This window comes from Lissotriton helveticus, chromosome 3_1, assembly GCF_964261635.1.
Source record: "Lissotriton helveticus chromosome 3_1, aLisHel1.1, whole genome shotgun sequence".
NCBI lineage: Eukaryota > Metazoa > Chordata > Amphibia > Caudata > Salamandridae > Lissotriton > Lissotriton helveticus.
In genome coordinates, this window is record NC_136061.1 from 86,704,337 (window position 1) to 86,726,048 (window position 21,712).

General features: G+C 48.8%; 1 protein-coding gene across 1 annotated transcript in view; it reads right to left on the reverse strand.

Annotated features, from left to right (window-relative positions):
* The window catches only part of XRCC5 (X-ray repair cross complementing 5), a 511,073-nt gene that overhangs the window by 417,368 nt on the left and 71,993 nt on the right, over positions 1-21,712 (reverse strand). The window contains exon 6 of the mRNA XM_078679276.1: positions 8,560-8,751. Within this exon, the coding sequence (XP_078535402.1) occupies positions 8,560-8,751 (192 nt within the window). The remainder of the gene's footprint in view (positions 1-8,559; positions 8,752-21,712) is intronic.

Consider the following 21,712-nt stretch of genomic DNA (forward strand, 5'->3'; position numbering starts at 1 on the left):
CCAACGAGTGCCTCTAACTTTATGCAACCTCCCCAACTACTCCTGCTTGCTTCAGGTGGCAATGACCTGGCAGTTCGGGCAGGACTGTTCCCATGAGGCACAGGGTCAAGACTGATTTGCATATGGCTGGGTCCAAACTGGAATGGCATGGTGAGCAAAAAACAATAGATTTAGGTCCAGATCTCTGTACTGGGTTGAATGTATGATATTGTTCTGCATTCTGTCCATCAATTGTTCCTTCTGCATTTGTCATTACGAGTGGGATGGCTATGCCCAGATGTGCATCTCGTGATCACCATCCCATCAGAGCCAAGCTATCCTGGCTGATGAGGGCTGAAAGCCTGAAACCGGTCCTAGGATGCTTGTTTCCAGTCCAGGGAGGACCTGGCCTGGCAGTTCGGGCTAGACTGTTCCCATTGGGTGCAGGGTCAAGACTGATTAGCATATGGCTGAGTCTAAACTGGAACGGCATGGTGAGCAAAAAAAAAGATGGATTTAGGCCCAGATCTCTGTACTGGGGTGAATGTATGACATTGTTCTGAATTCTGTCCATCAATTGTTCTTTTGGCAATGAGGTTCAACACACAGACTCCTCAATGACAACTGTGCATCCCTAGGCAGCAGGGTAGAAAGCCAGACTCCCTAATGTGATTTGCCACAGCTATTGGATGGCTTCTGCAAGGGACCTTAACATTGTTTCTGAAAGTTACCAAAAAGGGCCAGTGAAGCGGAGATTCGGGCTTTTTCCATGCGGAAGCGCACCTTTGGGAGGGTTGGCCAGATGCCCTTCCCAGCCTAGTCTAGAGGAATTCACAAGGAGTAGTTGGTCCAGCGATGGGAGATAAAGAGAGAAAAACTACTTAAAATATTAAAGTAGAAAAATACAGAGCAAGGTACCAAGAAGAGCAGGAAATAAAACATTCCTTCAACAGGATCTTCCTGGATCTCGTTGGCATAGTCTTTGATTTACTTTGTCAGTGACCCTACATTATCCTTTCATGCCTATCCACTGTGAAGTTCACGCTCTACTAATGAAGTGCTGCAGCATTGTGCTTGGACACACCTCAGCAGGCCTTCTCATGATAAAGTGAGAGAGCAAGCAGACTTCCATCGACACCTGGCCTTCAAACACTCGTGTATTTCCCCAGAGAGCTGCTCTGCTTACTTGGAACATCAATGGTAACTGAGCTTATGACTCCATTATGTTTACTTCCAGTCCTAACAGGATGCAGCACAGCTTACCTTACCTTGCATTGGCTGTGTCAGCAATGGAGAGCATTGCTGGCCTACAAACATGGCAGCATACGGTGACAGGGTAACTGAGGATGATGGAAGACGCTTATCTGTAAATGAGTTGGTATCCTGGTGATTCCACTCCTGTAGTCTTCTGTTGGGTGCTCCGGCCTGCTACCTGGCACCCTTTTCTACCTTTCCTACTGGGAGCCTTCTGGCACCCTCCTCCGCCTATACTACTATGTCCCACTGGTACCCAGTACATTCTTACGCCTACCCTATTGGAAGATATTGCATGCCTCTACCATTCACCTCCACCAATCCTACTAGGTACCAATGGCTCCTACTGCTACCCTCTTCTGCCTTTCCTAAAAGAAACCACAGCCTGCATCTGGCACCCTCCTCTGACTATCCAAATACGTATCACTTGCCTTACCTGGCATCTCTTCTGCCACCACCAGCTATCTGGACTCCTCCATAGCCCATGTATTAGTGTTCACTAGCTCATTTCTGGCACCAACTTGTGCGTAGCCTATTGGACTATTAACTTTCAGTAGTTTATTAGTAATGTGAAAGTAAAGAATCTGCAGCACAGCACTATCCATCACTAGAATCACTTACTGTAAACAGGCCTGTGAGACCTTTGCTAAGGAGGTCCAACAGTTAAATGCATATCCCCACTCTCTCTAACTTCCTGTTTTCAGCACTGTAGTTACATCCAGACCCAACAAAAGCTAAGTACTATTCTATGTACAGTATCTCATGTTTGACAAGGCCCTACTGGATTACAAATGTTTTCTGTAAAACACCATAGAGTTCCTTGGAGCTAGGCTAGTGTTACGTCACATTCCTAAAATGAAATAATACATTCGGTAACATGATGGTGGATGACCCAGGACCACAAAGTGGTGAACATTTGAACGGCCATATCCTGCGCTAAACCACTCTCGTAAGAATGGATCAATGAGTGCCAGGTCACAAATGTCAGTTCATTAAGTGGAGTTTTGGTCCCACCATTTAACATATATTTAAAAGAACTCTAAAAGTTTAAGAGCTAGAAAGCTACAAAGAATGAGCTCATAGAGAAGTTAAAAAATCAGGTTAATAATTAGGGAAATGGTTACCCTTACAAACTTAATAAACACACCCTAGTGAGGACTGAACACATGTTTCAGTGAAACTCAGTTAAATTACTGGTGGCTATGGCACAAGTAAGTAATTACCCAAAGAAATGCATGTCAAGTGTAAGTAGTACTAAGAAGTTTAAAGTCAAATAAAATACCAGAATAAAATCTGAAAATTAGTTTAAAAAGAGAGAATATGTCTTAAGAAAAAAAGACACTAAAACAATTAAAATTCAGAAGACATGATTTTTTTAAAAAAAAGTTTTTAAAAAAGACCCTAGAAATAATAAAATGGCATTAACAAATATCAGTTTGCAGATGATCAGGATTTAGACACAATTTCAGCCCAGGAGCAATGGAGCAGAGGCCGTTTATAACATAGCAAAGGTTTTGCTTTCTCATTTAGTCTACGTTTGTGACACAGAATCTTATAGTGGGACAAGATTCAAGGGCGATTTAGTCATTTTTTTGGTTCTCAAAATTCAGCAGCAGAATAAGACTGGTAACTGCAGCAAGGCAGCAGTTAACAAAGCTGAATACCTTTACTGCAAGATCCCACTGAACCGGTTTTCAGCGCTGCAAATAACTTCAACTGGGACAAAACTTCAACTGGGACAAACCGGTCTGCCTTTGGTGTGCCCACCTCAGGGTAAGCCTCAGCATCCAACGTCCTGGTCTTCTAGAGGTGGAAAAAAACAACAAGCCCCACTTTTTCTCCAACTGCAGAAACATTTCTTACTAGTCACTCCTGCAGTTAACAGGTCCTCAGGGCCGGATTTAAGACACCAGGGGCCAGATGTAGGTATCCAAATACCGGTCGTTAACGGCCGAAAATCGGTTACCGACCGGTGTTTGGATACTGAGATTTAGGGCATGAAAAAATACAGATTCTGTAATTTTACCAAATCGGTAAATTTACCAAATCAGTAAATTTACCGATTCGGTAAAATTACCGAATCTGTATTTTGAAATTTAGGTAGCACTGTAAACAGTACTACAGGGCTTTAACCTCTTCAGTGCTGCGCGAATTTCGCTGCAGTGCTTAAGGGTCATAAATCACATTGACTCATGACGGAAATGTTCCGTCATCAGCACCGGAGCACCGACGCTGATGACGGAACCGTTCCGTCATGAGCATGGAAGGGGTTAAGGATTTGTTATTTACCACCAACTATTAGTTGGTGGTAAATAACGAATTCCTATGTAAATGCAAATATGTGCGTTTACACCTGTGTCATGTGGTACACATACATGCCCTAAGGGCACACAAGCACTAATCAGGGGTGCAACAGGGTGTCAAAGTGACACCCTGCCACCCTTGACTATTTCACAATTTTACCAAATCGGTATTTACCCATTCGGTAATTGCAATTCATTCCTATGGGCCTATAGGAATGAATGGCAATTACCAAATGGGTAATTACCGAATCTTAACGGTTCGGTAAAAAATACCGAATAATTACCTACATAGGTCTTACCGATTCTAAAATACTGAATCGGTAAAATTCGGTATTTTAGAATCGGTAAAACCTTTTTACCTACATCTAGCCCCAGGTCTTTTTCCTGCTTGGGATTCTGCAATGTCCATTCCACAGCCCTCAGCTGTGCCTTGATGAAGCCAGCATTTTATCTACTTTTCGTGCCCCTGAAGTAGGCAAACATGAGGTCAGTCACCTCATCCTTGGATAGCAGTACCGGTCCATGGGTGCCACCCTGAGTCAGGAGTCCTTAAGTCTTTCTTCCAGAAGGGCCTTTGTCTTCAGGTGTAATTTGCGCAGGTCCAGGAATTTGCTGAAGAGGATAAAAACCCCCAACCTCTTCATTAATTATGCACTAATAAAACTCAAACAGTTTCTTATGACCGGCTTTGCTCCAAAGTCCTACCCTCTTTAATCTGTATGTGTTGCCTCTTGCCAGCTTGGTTAGCTCTTTTGGGTTCATAACTTTGTTTTCTCACAACAAATACAATTTCATTAAGTTACTTTTCCACTAAAGTTATCACAAATCTACTTTTACTAAGAAACTAGTTTATGAAGCTAAATGGAAAATAACGTTAAGTCGTGTCACTAGCATACTCCCATTGAAAGATAGAAATTAAGGATTTAATTATACTGAGGTCTCTTCATGGAGAATCTAGCTGAACCTACACAGTGAAAACAGCATCTGGATATTTAGTCACAGTGCTGAAACACTATTTCAAATATGCAGGTTACCATTTTAATATAGATGAAGCATCCAACATGGTGGGCTTACAAAATACACTTATTAATATACAAGGAAAATGTAGGCATCTGTTCATAGAGTGTAGAGCTATAGCTTCACAGGATTTGCATGCTCCTGCTATTTAGTGTTGGGCACGGGCATTTGCAACTTGTTTTTCTTTGTAGAAGATTTCCGAGTTAGGAGATGTGACACCTCTTTTAGTCCACAATGTGCATGGCTATCGACTCCATTTTACATTATTCTTACACGGTGGTGCAGAATGTGTATAGAGTGTGAAGTGAGCGTAACTTGCTAAATTATGCAGTGTAAATTGAGTAATGAAAGAAGAAATCTGTAATGATCACAAGCTTCCAGGAATAACAGCAGACACATACGATTCTGCACTACATGCTACAAAAAGATAAAGAATAACGTGTTCAGTTTGTAGCATGTGTGGCAGTAGATAGACATACTCTACTGTAAAGCAGTACCCTACATACGCGGTGGCTATGGAGTAGATGAAGCAGTTGTGCGGCACAAAGTCCTTAAAACAGTCTGGCCAAAAACAGCCTGTTGACGGCTAAGATGTCCACATAGTACTGCTTGGTTAAAGTGTGTGGTGTTGACCAGGTGCCCTCCTTTGCAGATGTCAGATAGCAATCCTTTTCCACTTTGCTATGTAACAGACTCGTGTGGTGGGTCAACGCGCCTTTCAGAAGAAAGACCATGCGTTCTTGAGTGAGCTTTACAAAGTCAAGCTATAAGACTGTGTGTGCCAGATCGGTAGGTTAAGCTTTTGGGGGTTGGATGTGTAATCTGGGTTGCCTCTATGTGAGAAGACCCTGCCTGAGTGGCAGCTTCTTATGGCATCTAACGGACAGTTCCAGAAGCATGGAATATCAGAGCTGCCTGGCCAAAGTGGGAGCCACCAGGATGAGCGTCAAGGATTGAGCCTCAGTTTTGTTTCCAGAAACAAGAGAAGCATGGTTCGAACTGTGAGCTGCTGGAATGACAACCCGGACTGTTATTTGGGAAAGGCTTTTCCTGTAACTTTGTTCGACATGGATCCCTGGAAGGGGTTGGGAGACCTGGTGACATTTACAGCAAATCATAGGTGTGTAGCAACAAAATTACTGCTTGAGTGTGCGTTATGCACCGCTGCCTTCCGCCACTCTTGATCATAAAATTATCAGGGTATGGGAAGATGCGAGTCACTCCTCCTCTGCTCTCTCATAAAGATATGTTTTGACAGGATTTCCCCTTGTTGGAGGAGCACTTGTACTACTACTTTAAGAAGGCAGAGGCAGTCTGTGCTGAGGATATCTCTGCTAAGAACCCACTGGTCTGATGTGATTTCCTCCCACTGATGGAGGAAATGTTGTACGACCCTTCGCTCCACATGCGTTTGTACATGGAAAGAGTACCACTAGGAAGTTAGTTTCCCTTTGAAAGAAGTATATGTCCATTTCATGCTGTGGAGCAGCCCTCTGGATGACCTCATGGGAGGTTGGTTTATCATTCGGCAGAGATGCTCTGATCGAGTTGTGGTCCAAGTCAAGACCCCAGGACAGCGGCGTAGCGTGGGTTGCCAACAACCGGGGCTGTTCCCATAGGGAACAGGGTCGAGATTGATTTCCTAAACTGGAATGGCGTGGCATGCAAAGAAAAGATGGATTTAACCCAGATCTGTGACCAGGGGTGAATGTTTGATTGGTTCAACATTGCGTCCATTGTCTATTCTTTTTGCATTTAGCACTAGGGGCAAGGCAAGTATCCTTCCACTTTTCTTTTAAAATTGTGTGCCCCTATTAAAATGTTGCGCCCCTAAGAATGTTGCTTCCATGGCAACACCCATGCTTCGCCATTGACCCATGAGTCGACATTATAGTCCTCCCAAGGTTCATCCGTTGTTCCTGTGTCTAAGGGTCATATGGATCGATGGGATCATATGCACTGCCTGGATCAGAAAAGGTGTGTGGGTACCCCTCAGGTGACTATGGTGGAAGAGTTGGTGAAATAAGTGGCAGAGGTAGGGGAGGTGGAGTTAGAACATATTGGAGAGGTCTTATGCCCGTGTTTCTTAGACACTGGCTACTAAGGGGCATCGGAGGAAGGTTCTTTTTTAAAGGTAAGTCTTCTATTGCAAGGGAATGCCTCTGAGGGCTCTGGTAGAGGTGGTTTTACTGAGTACTTACTGGAGATGAGGTAGATAAAGAGACGCTTCTACCTGTTTCCGAACTCTTCCTAGAATTTGTGTACTATCAGTACCTCCCATTCTTTAGATCAAGGAGTTGAGGCTGTCAGCGTAGACTGGACCGTCCGCATCATAGGAATCTCTGGCGCCAGCTTCAGTGCAGTCTTTGGTGTCGACTCTAGATGTGAGCGGAGGTGCTAGAATCCCTTGGATCTAGGACTGAACGGTCAGCGAGGTTGGATTACATTGGACAGAGACTTGGTTGACTACAAAGCCCTCTTTTAGTGCCAACCACAGCCTGAAAGCATAAAAGAACCTGTAGGCACCAGTCTCTTTTGTCCATGCCAATGTCTCAATACCAGACTCCCACAAAAGAGGTGCTCAGCCTTCACCTGGGACTTTTTATGCACGTGGGTCTCAGAGAGAAGTGTAGTACTTACTACCCTGGAAGTCTACTTGGCTAGAGGGCCATAGATCTTCTGTGTCAGTTCAACTTCCTTCTCTTCCTTGCCTTCTGAATCACGTAACCATACCGCTGCTGGCCTGGACATTGGCACAGATGCTGGGACTCTGGATGGACCTGTGCCATCACCTTCTTTGGCACTAAAGGGATAATCCATTCTTAGAATGTCCGGAATCTGAGGATGCTTTTTGAGGCATGCCCAGTGCCTCTCTCTACAGTACTCTATGATTATTTCTAAAAGGTAGATGAGGAAGGATTCGCAGGAGGTGCGCTTATTGTCAGCGGAGAGGCACAGATTACAGATGTCATGGTGATCTGACCACGAATACAGGGGCAATGTTTGAAGAGTGTCTGTTCCGGTCTGAGTTGATGGTCGAAGGAGAACATTTGGTTCCCAAAAGGCGAGGGAAGGTCCCCGGTGTCCGGGGCGTCAAGCAGCAGTCGGCCATCTTCTACAGGTGCGCAGTGGAGGAGAGCCAGAGGGCTGTTGAAGCACAGATTGCTATCCTGAAACTTCAATTTCGAAATTGAACCAGTGAGCGCTAAAAATGTGTAGGGAACACGACAAAGTCTGTGCCCGCATTGTTTGAAATGGATGGCATCAACAAAAAGAAAGAAAAAAGTATATGTATCTACATGCATTGTCGACCAAAGGAGGAGTCACAGCACAGCTTGGGACTCAAAAGATGTCTTTGAAGAAAAACTTGCAAACGTCAGAGCCCAACACTAGTTGCCAGCAGTTTGCAGAGCAGGAGTATTTACATAATGCTACAAATATTTTTTTCTTTAGGGCAGATTTTATTTCCATGTGTGGCTACAATGCATGATTTTAACCTGTACAGGACCAGCTTACAGCAGTGGTTTTGGCAGCTACATATTTGTGTCGTATATGTGGCTGGTAAAATTGTACACTTCACACTACATAGGACATTTAACTTCTGGGTGTCATTTCAGTTAATCAATCATGGCCTTACAAGAAAGTCAAATAGACAAATTGGGTGACATTTATTTTTAGAGTACCATTTTAGCACTACAGCGCACACATTGTCGCACAGTTTTGTAGTGTAACAGTGTACAAAGTCTTAATAACAGTAAAAGTAGGGCACCTAGAAGAATCAGAAGTCACCATGAACAAAAGGTGACTTTTCCATAGACTTATTTAGTTGCATGTATTACATACAGCGGGATTCAAGGCCATAAGTGGGAATAACCAACAATTTGACATTTTCCCATATAGAGGATTTATATTGGCCACATCAGTGGAGCGTAAGCAATTTTGTTACTCTGCAGCACATACAATATGCATCCTTAGTAGCACAGTAACACTCTGCATGGCGCATTACCTAAAGGTGTATACTTCATCCAGGCCATCTTCCTCATCCAAGGACATCATCATTTTCTTAACCATTAGTATCCCCTCATTCTGCTGCTCCGATAACCCCTTCCCATAAAGGGCACTTCGAGGTCTACTGTAGCCATCTCCGCCGCCAGGTCCATCTTCGTCATCATCCTCCTCATCCACTGGGAAAGGCAAACTGAGGATAAAAGAGTAAGGTAGTTCTGATAAATTATCTATATATATATATATATATATAAAAACAAATGTAAGTCTGTCGGTTTGTCTGTTTGTCCTTTATGCATTACTACACCATTCATCCGATCGCCATGAAACTTTGGGAAGTTGTCGAGTACATTCCCGCGAAGGTTTCTGGCATACATTTTTAAAAAATGTTTAAATATCGGCCCCTCAGGGCCCTCATAATCTTTCGAATACTGATGTACGCACAATAAATTGTGGCTCCACAAGCACTAGAATAAATAAATGGAATTAAAACAGCATTCATCCGATCGCCAGGAAACTTTGTGAAGTTGTTGCGTACACTCCCGCAAAGGTTTCTGGCATAAAATCTTTTTAAATATCGGCCCCCCAGGGACCTCATAATATTTCGAATACTGATGTAAGCACCAGACAAAAAAACAAAAAATCGTGTATCCACAAGCACTCGAATAAATAAATTGAATTAAAACGACATTTTGAAATGTTTCCATATTAAAATGAATAAGTTTCAATAAAAATGACACAATGTAAATTGAATGTTATCATAACGAGTTTCCTTGAATTTCCTTTCTTCGGAGATCGCAGCAACGCGCGACGGGTAAGCTAGTACACTATAAATGATGATAAAATGTAGTAAGCATCTGTTCCAACCCACTGTGTCAACCCATTCAAGATCCAACCACCAAACAACATTGCTGTATAGGACATAAACATCCTCACGTAGTCCAGAGTTCCCTCCGGTCTCGTGTGCAGTCCAAAGTACCCTTATACGTTCCCAACACCCAAATGTTCATCTAGCCAAACACACACAAAATATAGGTTCCCACATACTGGCCCAGGAGCCCTTGCACAGCCCCAGAAAACCTGCATGGACCCCGACACCCCTGTACAGACAACAACCTATCAAACCCCCATGTGTCGCAATTTTAGTTCTAAGAGGCCCGTCTCACCAGAGATCATGAACAACAGAATCACTGATGACTATTATTTAAAAGGTCATTTTTGCCGTAATACACACACCTGTGTCACAGACCACATAAGTTGTACCTGGGGGGTCCGTAGGTGTATTTATTATTGTTATAATGGTTTGGTAAAACACATTATAACACAATAAATGTTCTTGGTTATACTGAATGCGGGAAAAGAAGTTCCAGGTCTCACGTAAATAAGCCGAGCACATCCTTTGCTCCACCAAGAACTGATGCTCTACTTGGAACATAAATGCCCAAAATCTAGAAGGATGATTATTTTTGAATGAACTAGGAAGGGGAAGGGGACTGAAATCACTAGATTTGCCAGTCTCTTTTGATGGGCACCTAAAAAACCAGGTGGTTTATCGGAAAATGCATCTACTAAGAAAGCTTGAAGCAGTTTATAAGAAATAATTATTTTACATCTCCCCCATCTTTTCAGGGAGATTTCAGATTGCATACCTTTAGGCGTAAAACCAGTGCACAGTAAGGACATGGATTTAAACATACCTGTGTCCGCTGTGATATAGCAATCGGAATCATTTTGGATATCACGGTCAGGTAATACTCAAATTACCTCCCATACACTCCCCGGCAACCATGGTGCAGATGGAAGATCACACATGGCAGCTGGGGTGGGCATGACAATGACAAGAGTACTGGGTTTTAATGAATGAAGGCAAGGTCATACTAGGGAGCTTCTGGCACTCAATGGCTGGGACAAAGTGTTTAAATAACCCCCCTTTTTAAATGATGTGCATTCAGTCAGGTGTATGGTTTCAAACATGAATGCACAGCTATCAATGTCATTGAGGTATCTGATTCATTGCAATTATCACTTATTGTGTTTAAACCGTAAACAATTTTTCAGTGAAGCTAAGTACATGAAAGAAGAGAAGAGTCTTTTTCTTGCGTGTTTATTTAAAGAATATTCAACAATGAACAGCCATACTATATAAATTGAAACAAAGCACTATTAGATCGAGAGGAACTTTGATGCAGGCTGTGAGTCACGCAGTAGGTAACTTTGTTGAAGTTAGCAGAAGAGACACATGGATTCCTCCAAATGGCTGATCTACCTGTTTGAGGCCCACCGCGTGCTTCTCCTTAATGAACACTGCTACTATTATGGACGAAAATGATGCGTCTGTAAGTCATCTATGTAACTCCAGTAAGCCCCTCTTTGGTGCTAAGATCAGCTTAGTTAGCCAAGGAAAGGGAGGGATTTGGGTATTAATTTATAGAGACCCTAAAATACCATCATAATGTTGAAATATTTTCTGCTGCTCTGCTTATTGACAAATATCATTGCCACTATCCTGATTATTTTTATAACCATTATTCAAATTGTGTACACTAGGATAGAATTTTAATAAATCTATGCACCCAGGATCAGGAACCACATCACCGTATGCATCAGGGCCACCCCAACATTGCTCCAATTTAATAAAGAGGTCAAGACACATCTCTTCAAAGAACACTCCATTTCAATGCATTAAGGGTCCACAAACCAGCTATCTCATATAGTCATTTAATGTATGCTTTCTTTGACCCTACATAGTGCTCTGCTACCTTTTGGCATATATATATACATAGACCTGTTGCAGAGTTATGCAGTCGCTACACTCATTGTGTACCCAGCACTTGTGTGTTTCCCCGGAGGAACGGTGGGGTTAGGCTGCTTCCAGAGGTACCTTATGAAGTATCTGCGCCCCTATTTACTCTCTACCCCACAATGAGGGTCCTTTTCTGGGAAGATGTATTCATTCCTGGTGGTCCTGAAGGTCATTATCCCACAGCTATATGGAAAAGATGGTAAATGTGGTGGCAGGGGTGAGTATATTTAACTATAACACATACAGAGGAGTAGGGAAATGTAATTCAATAGTGCTCTGTGAGAAAATACTGTCCTCATCCACAAAATTGTGACATGCTTCATCATTGGGCTTGCTTCAATACACCCCTGTGCAGACCAACGCCTGGGGTGAAGAAAAGGGTCTGCCTGTTTGAATCTGAAAATAAAACTTGAAGTAGATGGTGCCAAAGTCATGCTGGCTGCAGCAGCATCATTGGCCATACTTATAAAGGTAGCCAACTGTTGGGCATTTTGCCGGATTGCGCTGCCCTCATGGCTCCCGTCCCGCTGCCCGCACAAAGGCACATCAGGATGCCCATTTTCCCACATTTGGTTCCAAGCCACTTTTAACCTCCTCACAGGACAAACATCTCTCACTCTATCAGCCCTTTGTGAACTGAGTAAGAGGAGCCTGGCATGGCTTGGAGGGAGGAAATTCAACTCAGGAGGAGTCGGCAACATGCAGCGGAAGGAGAAAGTTCAGTCAGTGTAATGCAAATCCGGCCACCTGTGAATAAAGTGCCCTGAATGTGAATGAAAACAATCCTGGAGACCTGTTCTGCCAGTATGCCTTTGGTGCTTATTTCTTCCATTAAGCCTCTTTCAAAGTGCTGACATACGTCAGATAAGTGGACGGTGACAGTAAGATTAGGGCAGGATCAATCAGTTTGTTATGTATGACCCGAGTGTGGCTCACACTGCTACTTGCTGCAGAGGTTATACATTTACCACCTGTTGGAACTGGGTAGCCTGGCCTAGGGCAAGACATGCATTTCAGAGGCACAGTGTTAAGGTTGCAGACCACCCAAAAGTAAAATCACGCAATATCACACAAAAGAAAACGCTACACCAAAAATGTGGAAAAATAAGTACTGCTTTATAAAAATAATATGCTCTTTGGATTCAAATTATACAGTGTAAGACATTTCAGATTCTCTCAGAAATAACCATTATACTTTTGATCTAGAGAAGTGAATGACACTCTTCTTGCTGTGGAAAAATTACAGTACAACACATTCAATTGTCAAGGATTCAGTAATGAATAATAACACTCTTCTGGAATTAAAAGTATACCAATAGGATTACACTACGCAGTGTCACTTTACATTAATAATCAATGTCATCAATATTTCATCATTTGAACCTGCCAAATCACTGGATATTCCATTACCACAGGGCTAAGATCTCTCTCCCCTTATCTGCCCCTTTATACAGAGCTAGAATGCACACTCAATGTGATCTGCAGGACTTCCCCAGGTTCCCTGTACTCATCAACACTTGCTATAAATGCCTGAAGGTAGTTCCCCAATGGGCAAGTACTGTCAGCGCTCTACTGACAGTAGTTTATATTTCATAAAACCTGTAAAACTGAGGTTGGGGTATGGAGTTATTTTCCCCTCATCTACTATGAACCAGTTTAGAATTTAAGAGGACAAGAAGTCAGGGCACCTTGTTAGATGCTAGATCTGGTAAGTTTTTTTACCATTAACCACCAGGGCACAGCACCTTCCTTTCTCACACCCACTCTCCTTACTGTCTTAGTGGCAGGTCCGCCACAGTCCACAGGCTTCTAGTTGTCAACCGGCTTCTGGCTTCCCCAACCAGCTGCTTGCCTGTTGCTGGCGTGGGGGGGCTTGTCAAATCCCTCAGCCCAGGCGCGCTTCCTCTCCACAGCGCTGGGCGAGGGGCCTCGTTAATGATCAAGGCGATGCACTTGCTCGCTAGCAGGGCGCGAGGGGGGCTGGTCAAATTTCCATAGCCCAGGCGCGCTTCCTCTTTACAGCGCTGGGCGAGGGGCCTCGTTAATGATCACGGTGATGCCCTTTCCGCTGGCTCCTGTTGGCGAAAGGCTGCTCCGCCTTCCGCCGGCTCTCCTCAACTCCCTCTTAGCCGGCCTCTCACTGGGCTTGCGCGTCGATCAGACGCTTCCCGCGACGTCACCCAGGCCGCCGGAACACGGAGACGGCTCGCCTCCGAGACACGCCTCCCGCAGGCCTCGCCTCCACAGATCCGCCTCCCGCAATACAGAGCTGAACAGCGCGGGCGCGAGGGATTAGTATTCCCGCCTGGCGCCGCGCTGTCTCCGCTTCTCTGCGCAGTCTCTCCCCTCACCTGGCTCCACCGGGACCACACTGCAGAGCGGCACACTCGCTCCCCCAGGCTGCTAAGGCTCCACAGACACGCGTCTTCTTCACAGCGCGTCAAAGGACACCGGCCACAACGCGGGGCTCACAGCTCCTCTTCCAGGCTGGTATGTGAAGCGCTGGCAAGGGGAAATTGGAAGTTAGGGAAATCCTCTACTAAGAGCGTCCTGACAGGGTTCCCTGGGCTCAGAGTTAGAAGGGACTTCCTTCACAATTAGATTGCTTTCCTTATCAGTAGAAGATGATTGGGGAGGGATTGGTCAGGGGCTGAAGGGGGAACGTCTCCCTGTAGTGACTGTCTGTCACAAGGACAAACTAGCTGCTCCCAGTGCGTCCTCCTCCTCTCACCACTGCCTCACTCCTCCACTCTCTGGTCAGCACAAAATGGCTTCCCCGCATTCCGCCTTATATAGGCTGCCCTTCAGTGGTCCAGAATGGACCAGAAGGTTCTGGAATGCCCTATGTTAGGCTATGGCCAAGTTCTGGATGTGACAGTTGGGGCAGTTGGCGGCCACCATTTTAGGTGGTGCCAACTTTCCTGTCAGAACAGGCCTCTGGGCCTGAGGTAAAAGACTATGAGGGGAAGAAAGAACACCTATCCCCCTGGCCAACACCTACAAAAAGTCAGTAGACAAAAAATTAACAAGGGTATGAGGGGCAAAAAGGGGACAAAATAAATAATAATGAGGAGGGACTGCGCAAAAAAATCCAGACAGGTCTAACACCACCACAATTGCATTTTGGTAAATATACCAAGAGACCGGGCGCTTATCCCTTCTCCTAGATAATATCCAGTCCATTATGCTTAACCACGAGCCAAAAAGCAGCTTTTAAATTAATTCAAAATACTCCCAATGTTGCCAAAAAAGAAGCTGAGCAGTTCAAAAAGTGACTGCACAAAAGCACACAGTTTGGACAAATGGGAGATGGGATTAAAAACTGCAACTCCGATTTTCAAGTTTCCAACTAGTCAACAGGCCGCACTGGGGTGGCAGCGATTCTGATGGCAAGGCCAAGGGACTGCCCTTCCCAGGAAAAGGGCACAACGTTGTGGGTCCTGACCAGCTTTACAATACCATGTTTATTTCTAGCAGATTTAAATGAAGAGTAAAAGCCGACACTGGAAGTCAAATATCTTAGATCCATAGCTAAGTGGTACCCTGGAGCAGGGCCTGTGGAAGAAGGGGGTTACTAGGCAGTTTGGGCTCTAAAAGCTTCAGACTATGACATTCTATTTAATACTAGAGTTTTTGACTTTGCAAAATAGCCTTTCAAAAGTTGGATTAGTGCGCAGTCTAGGGTTACTCCAGGAGATGGTTGCAGGATTTTAACTCAAATACGGAATAAAAAGTAACACACTGAGTAAACTCAAACTCCGGCGAGTTATATCTTTTAAATTGGCCTGTACTCGAGGAAGGGGGTTTGCTTCTACGTAGTGATAATGGAAAGTTGGTCACTCTAAATAAAAGGTGCCGATTTTATTTCCAGGAGTAACAAGATCTGAAGGAATTGTGTAATTGATTCATTGTTCAACAATTACATGGAAAGGCCACTAGGGGGGGCGCCATCCACATAAATTGGATTCATACCTCAAGCTTTCTGTAGGAAACCAGAAAAAAAGATTTAAGGACCTCAGTTTGTAAAGTAATCCGTCATCCTGGAAATGTCTGATCGTTTATCTAATTATTCGGTGCATTAGTCGTGTTATATTCATCGTACAAAACGAAACCAAAATGCTGCCAACCAGGTCAAAGTTCCCCTATTGGTTAATAGACGGTCTGGTTACGAGCTCACACAGTCTGAGGTATATGAATAGAAATTCAATTTGCCACAAATGTCTGTGAAATCGAACTCTGATTTTCGATTCTAGGGGGCGTTAGTCTCCAACTATTTTTTGTTGTAATTTTGTGTGAAGTGAGTCGTGGGTAAACTTCGACCTATCAAATCACGCGCAGTCTTGAAGTTGCTTGTTGGACAGGCCACATGAAGGGCTCGCTCCCTCCCCGCAGGACAGGGCCCGGGCCACCGTCAGCACCATTGCCCGGCCCAGCCGCCATCTTGGACACGGCACCACGCGGCCGCGCGGCCTCAGCCCGACCCCAACCCTGGGCCTGGCCAGGCCCCGACATCCCGGCACCACCCTCCACCCAGGAGGTGAACGGACCACTTGGCAGGTCAATGGGAGTACGAAGTGTCGATGGCTCTCCCCCGCCAGGTGCCGAGCACCCCCAGCCTCCTCGGGCGCTGGCTCCACCCCCCTGCTGGGTGTCTGGACTCCCTCATCCCAGACCTCCCGACCTCCAAGAGCGAGGGTCCGGACATCAAAGGGCGCCAGACCTATAACTGAGGCAGCCCCAGGACAGGAAGGCAGTTGTATCCTGGAGTCGAGAGACACCGAGAAGAACTCATCCTTGACGGACTGCTGGCGCTGCCACAGCCCTGCCTTGTGAACTATTGTCCTGCCTGCTGGCGCTGCCGCGGCCCTCTGCAACCTTCATCCTCGTGGGACCTGCTGGCGCTGCCGCGGCCCTCTGCAACCTTCGTCCTCGTTGGGACCTGCTGGCGCTGCCGCGGCCCGTAGTAACCTCCATCCTCGTGGGACCTGCTGGCGCTGCCGCGGCCCGTTGCAACCTGCATTCTCGTGGGACCTGCTGGCGCTGCCGCGGCCCGTTGTAACCTTCATCCTCGTTGGGACCTGCTGGCGCTGCCGCGGCCCGTTGCCACCTACGACCTCTTCGGGACCTGCAGGCGCTGCCGCGGTCCGACCCATCCGAACACCGAGCTCGAGGATTGTGAGCTATCACCGTTACACCTCAGTACCCGTAGGTACCAAGACTGTCCCGCTACCCCCTTCCCTTACTAGAGACTAGAATTGAGAGGATCATCGTGTCCTGATCGCCTTGTACCGTACCACTCTACTACCAGAAGTGCCTATAAAAGGTGTTACCCTGATCTTTGTGTGGTGTCCATCTGTGTGGGGGAAGTTACCTGTCTGTGCGATCACTGTGCTCGGCCGACCCTCCAGGTCTCCGTCTAACATTGGTGGCTAGCGGCGCGATCCGAACCAACGCGTACCGGACAGACAGTAACTCACCCTACGACTAAAACCACAATGACGACCAAAGAGAGCGGATCGGCGGAGAAGTTCCAGATGGAAAAGCTGGAAGAATACAACCACCGAGAGCTCAAACAATTTTGCATGGACTTAGGCATTGCTACCACCGGGCTAAGCACAAAAGAAGACTTCAAAAACGCCCTAGAGGCCTGGGCAGAGACAAATACCGCAACCCCCCGGGACCCCGCAGCCCCGGAAGTCAACACCACCCGGACGGAGGAACGGAGAACAGGCCCTTCCCGTGAAGAGATCCAAGAGCGGGAAAAAAATAGATTACACGAGTTAGACTTGGCACGACTCAGATTAGACGGAGAATTGAAACTGGCGGAACAAAAAATAAACTTAGAACACTTACGGCTCAGAGAAGAGCGAGAGGAAAAACAGAGACAGAGAGACCTCGAAGAAAAAAGACTGGCATACGAGCACGAGTGCAAACTAGCGGAGATAGAAATACGCAAACTGAACAAAAACCTAGGGGTGCCCGAGCAACCGCACTCCCCGGGTCCTACCGAGCAGAAGGTCCACATCCCCAAGGATGTGGTCCGAGAATATCACCGGAATGACGACATACAGCAGTGGTTCAAGGCCTATGAGATTGCCATGACCGCCCACCGGGTCGCTCGAAGTGACTGGGGAGCCGGTCTATGGGGGAGATTCGTCAACGAGGGTCGTGATGCCCTGCTGCAGCTTCCGGACCATCAAATGACGTCCTATGACCACATGAAGGCCGCCCTCCTCAGTCGATATGGGCTTACACCCGAAATGTACCGCCAGAGGTTCCGCAACTGCACCCGGATCCCAGGTACGACGTGGTTGGAATACGTGAACTATTTCAGCCGAGCCTTCGAGGGGTGGATCAAGGGTAACAACGTAACCACTTACGAACAACTCTTCAATATCATTGTGTGGGAGCACCTCTCCAACAACTGCTTCGTCGAGCTCAGGCAGCACCTCCTCGACAGTAAATTGACTGAACCCCGGCAGCTCGCCACCGAGGCTGACCGGTGGGAGAGCACCCGAGTGGCCCGGAGTGGGCCGAATGAGCAGAACAGAACCAACCAAGGTCATCATCGTCCCCGAGGAGGAGGAGGAGGCCCGGGCCGGGGCAGAGACGCCGTCCCGGCCGCACCCACTAACGCCACCCCGGCCCCAGCCGGCCGGGGAAACCCCCCGATGCGCCCGGGGTTCCGAGCTAACGTGACGTGTCATCGATGCCAGCGAGTCGGCCACTATGCCAGTGACCCGACCTGCCCGAAGAACCAGGCCCCCGGGCCCCGCCAGATGGCGGCCGCCGCCCTGGGAGAAGAACAAGTCTCCGAAGACACGGAGACCTATGAGTCGGAGCAGTTCGAGTGGGAACCCGCCGCCATGACCCTGGCATGCCTAGGAAGAAGAGACATGGTCCCGCGGACTCCCCTGCCCGCCAACACTCGGAAGTACAGCCAATGGGTGAGCATCAATGGGCGCAAGGCCGAGGCCCTGCGTGACACCGGGGCCAGTGTGACGGCCGTCCGCTGTCACCTGGTGACCCCAGAACAAATCCTACCAAACGTACTTTGCCCCGTCCGATCGGCAGATAACTCGGAGAGCCTGTGTCGGATGGCCTGCGTCCCCTTCGAATGGGGAGGAGTGTCCGGCATGCTGAAAGTAACTGTCCGTGACGATGCCCCCGTAGACTGCCTCCTGGGGAACGATCTCGAGAGCTCCCCGTGGGCCGCTGTGGAAAGAAGAGAGCATCTGGGGATGTTGGGTCTCCCGGACTGGGCGTGCGTAACCACCCGGTCCATGGCCACCCGCACCATCCCTAGACCAGAAGAACCAGAATGGGCAGCACCTCCGCCCTCGATCACTTCAGAAGAAGACTTCCTCCAGACCGACCACCCGGACCCCACCCCAGAGGGGTCCACACAGCCCCCCGAGCTTCCCGACCTGGCTCAGTGGCGCCAAGAAGGGGGGCCCACCCAGGAACAATTCCGGCAGGAGCAAAAGACCTGCCCCTCCCAGAGGGATTGCGACAGCAAGCGCTCGCCCAGAGCCAAGGAGACACCACCGGGGCCCACTGGGTTTATTGGGACAATGACCTCTTGTACAGCGAACAGAAAATCGCAGAACTGGGGGCCGGGCGAGTGCTGGTGGTGCCCCTCCACTTCAGAGAATTCCTGTTGAACCTAGCCCATGATGTCCCCCTGGCCGGGCACCTGGGCCAAGACAAGACCTACCACCGCCTGGTGACTCACTTATTTTGGCCCAAAATGAGAAATGACGTATCCAACCATTGCCGGTCCTGCCCGACCTGCCAGGCCAGCGGGAAGAGCGGCCGCAAACTCAAGGCACCCCTACAACCATTCCCCGTGGTGACCACCCCGTTCGAAAGGCTGGGAATAGACATTGTGGGGCCCCTGGACCCCCGAACAGCACAGGGGCATCGCTTCATCCTGGTCCTGGTGGACCACGCTACCCGCTATCCTGAGGCAGTCCCCCTTCGTACTATAACAGCCCCAGTAGTGGGTCGAGCCTTGATGGGGATCTTCTCTCGAGTGGGCTTCCCCCGGGAAGTCGTCAGCGACAGGGGTACGAACTTTATTTCAAAGTATATGAAATCCCTCTGGCAGCAGTGCGGAGTCACTTACCGCTTCACCACCCCCTATCACCCCCAGGGGAACGGACTAGTCGAGCGGTTCAACCGCACCCTCAAGGGGATGATCATGGGGCTGGAAGAACCCCTACGCCGCCAGTGGGACGTGCTACTACCGTGCCTCCTCTTCGCCTACCGAGAAGTCCCCCAGAAGTCCCTCGGCTTCAGCCCCTTCGAACTCCTGTACGGACACCCCGTTTGCGGGCCTCTCAGCCTAGTGAAGGAGGAATGGTAGATGGCCCCCCTAAAGACCCCCCCGGACGTCTACAAATACCTCCTGACCCTCCGCAATCAGACCCGGAAATTCAGGGAAATCGCTAAAGCCAATCTAGAGGCCAGTCAAGAGGACATGAAGAAGTGGTACGACCAACATGCCTCCTCCATCGAGTTTGAACCGGGTCAGCAGGTATGGGTGATGTCCCCCATCGAACCGTGTGCCTTGCAAGACAAATGGACGGGGCCCTTCAAGGTGATCGAGCGCAAGAGTCCCGTCACCTATCTCATCGACCTGGAGTCCCCCCGGAACCCCCTCCGGGTCCTCCATGCCAACAGGCTCAAACCCCACTTCATGCGCTCAGAACTCAGCCTGCTGATGGCTACCGACAGTGGTACGGAAGGAGACTCCGAGCCCCTCCCTGACCTACTGAGGACTCGGGAAAGGGATGGCTCGGTGGACGGGGTCCGACTCTCCGAGGCCCTGACCCCAGAGCAGCGTCAAGATTGCCGGGCCCTCCTGCTGCCGTTCGCAAACCTGTTCTCCCTCGCACCCGGAGTCACCTCCTGGTGCCTGCACGACGTGGACACGGGGGACAGTCCTCCTGTCCGACACCGGGCGTACCGAGTACCGGATCGGGTACGTACATGCATCCAAGAAGAAGTCTCCAAGATGCTCGCCCTCGGGGTCATCGAGCCTTCGGACAGTCCCTGGGCCAGCCCGGTCGTCCTGGTCCCCAAGGCCGCGGCACCGGGCACCACACCTGAGCTCCGATTCTGCATCGACTATCGGGGGCTGAACGCGGTCACCCGAACCGACGCTCACCCTATCCCCCGCGCAGATGAACTGGTCGACCGCATGGGGGCAGCCCGCTACCTAAGCATCTTTGACCTGACAGCGGGCTACTGGCAGATCGGCCTCACCCCCAGGGCCCAAGAACGTTCCGCTTTCTCCACCCCGGACGGACACTACCACTTCAGAGTGATGCCCTTCGGCATGAAGAACGCTCCAGCCACCTTTCAAAGACTGGTGAACCAGGTATTGGCGGGCCTCGAAGAATTCAGCGCCGCCTACCTGGACGACATAGCGGTATACAGCCGCCACTGGGCAGACCACCTCCACCACCTCCGAGAGGTCCTGCAGGCCCTCCAACAGGCCGGCCTCACCATAAAGGCCAGCAAGTGCCAAATCGGCCAGGGGTCCGTAACCTACCTCGGACACCAAGTGGGGAGCGGTCTGGTGGCTCCCCTCCAACTCAAGGTAGCTGCCATCCAGTCCTGGCAACCCCCCGAGACACAAACAGAGGTCCGAGCCTTCCTGGGGCTCACCGGATACTACCGGCGGTTTGTGAGGGACTATGGCAGCATTGTGGGGCCCCTCACGGAACTCACGTCCAAGAACAGCCCAAAGAGAGTCAACTGGACGCCCGACTGTCAAGCAGCCTTCGAGACGCTGAAGGCCGCCATGTGCACCGCTCCTGTACTCCAGGCCCCCGACTACAGCCGCGAGTTCATCGTGCAGACCGATGCCTCCGACCATGGTATTGGGGCCGTCCTCTCCCAACTGAACACCGAAGGGGTGGACCAACCAGTGGCCTTCATCAGCAGACGCCTACTGCCCCGAGAACAGCGCTGGAGCACCATTGAGCGAGAGGCCTTCGCTGTGGTATGGGCCCTCAAGAAGCTCCGGCCGTACCTCTTCGGAACCCATTTCCGGGTACAGACGGACCATCGGCCCCTGCAATGGCTCATGCAGATGCGGGGGGAGAACCCCAAGCTATTGCGATGGTCCATCTCCCTGCAGGGGATGGACTTCACTGTGGAACATCGCCCTGGCCAAGACCACGCCAACGCGGACGGCCTGTCCCGCTTTTTCCGCCTCGACGAGGAAAGTCCCCAAGAAGATGGGTGACTCTCCCCGCCTTCAGCTGGGGGGGACGCATGTTGGACAGGCCACATGAAGGGCTCGCTCCCTCCCCGCAGGACAGGGCCCGGGCCACCGTCA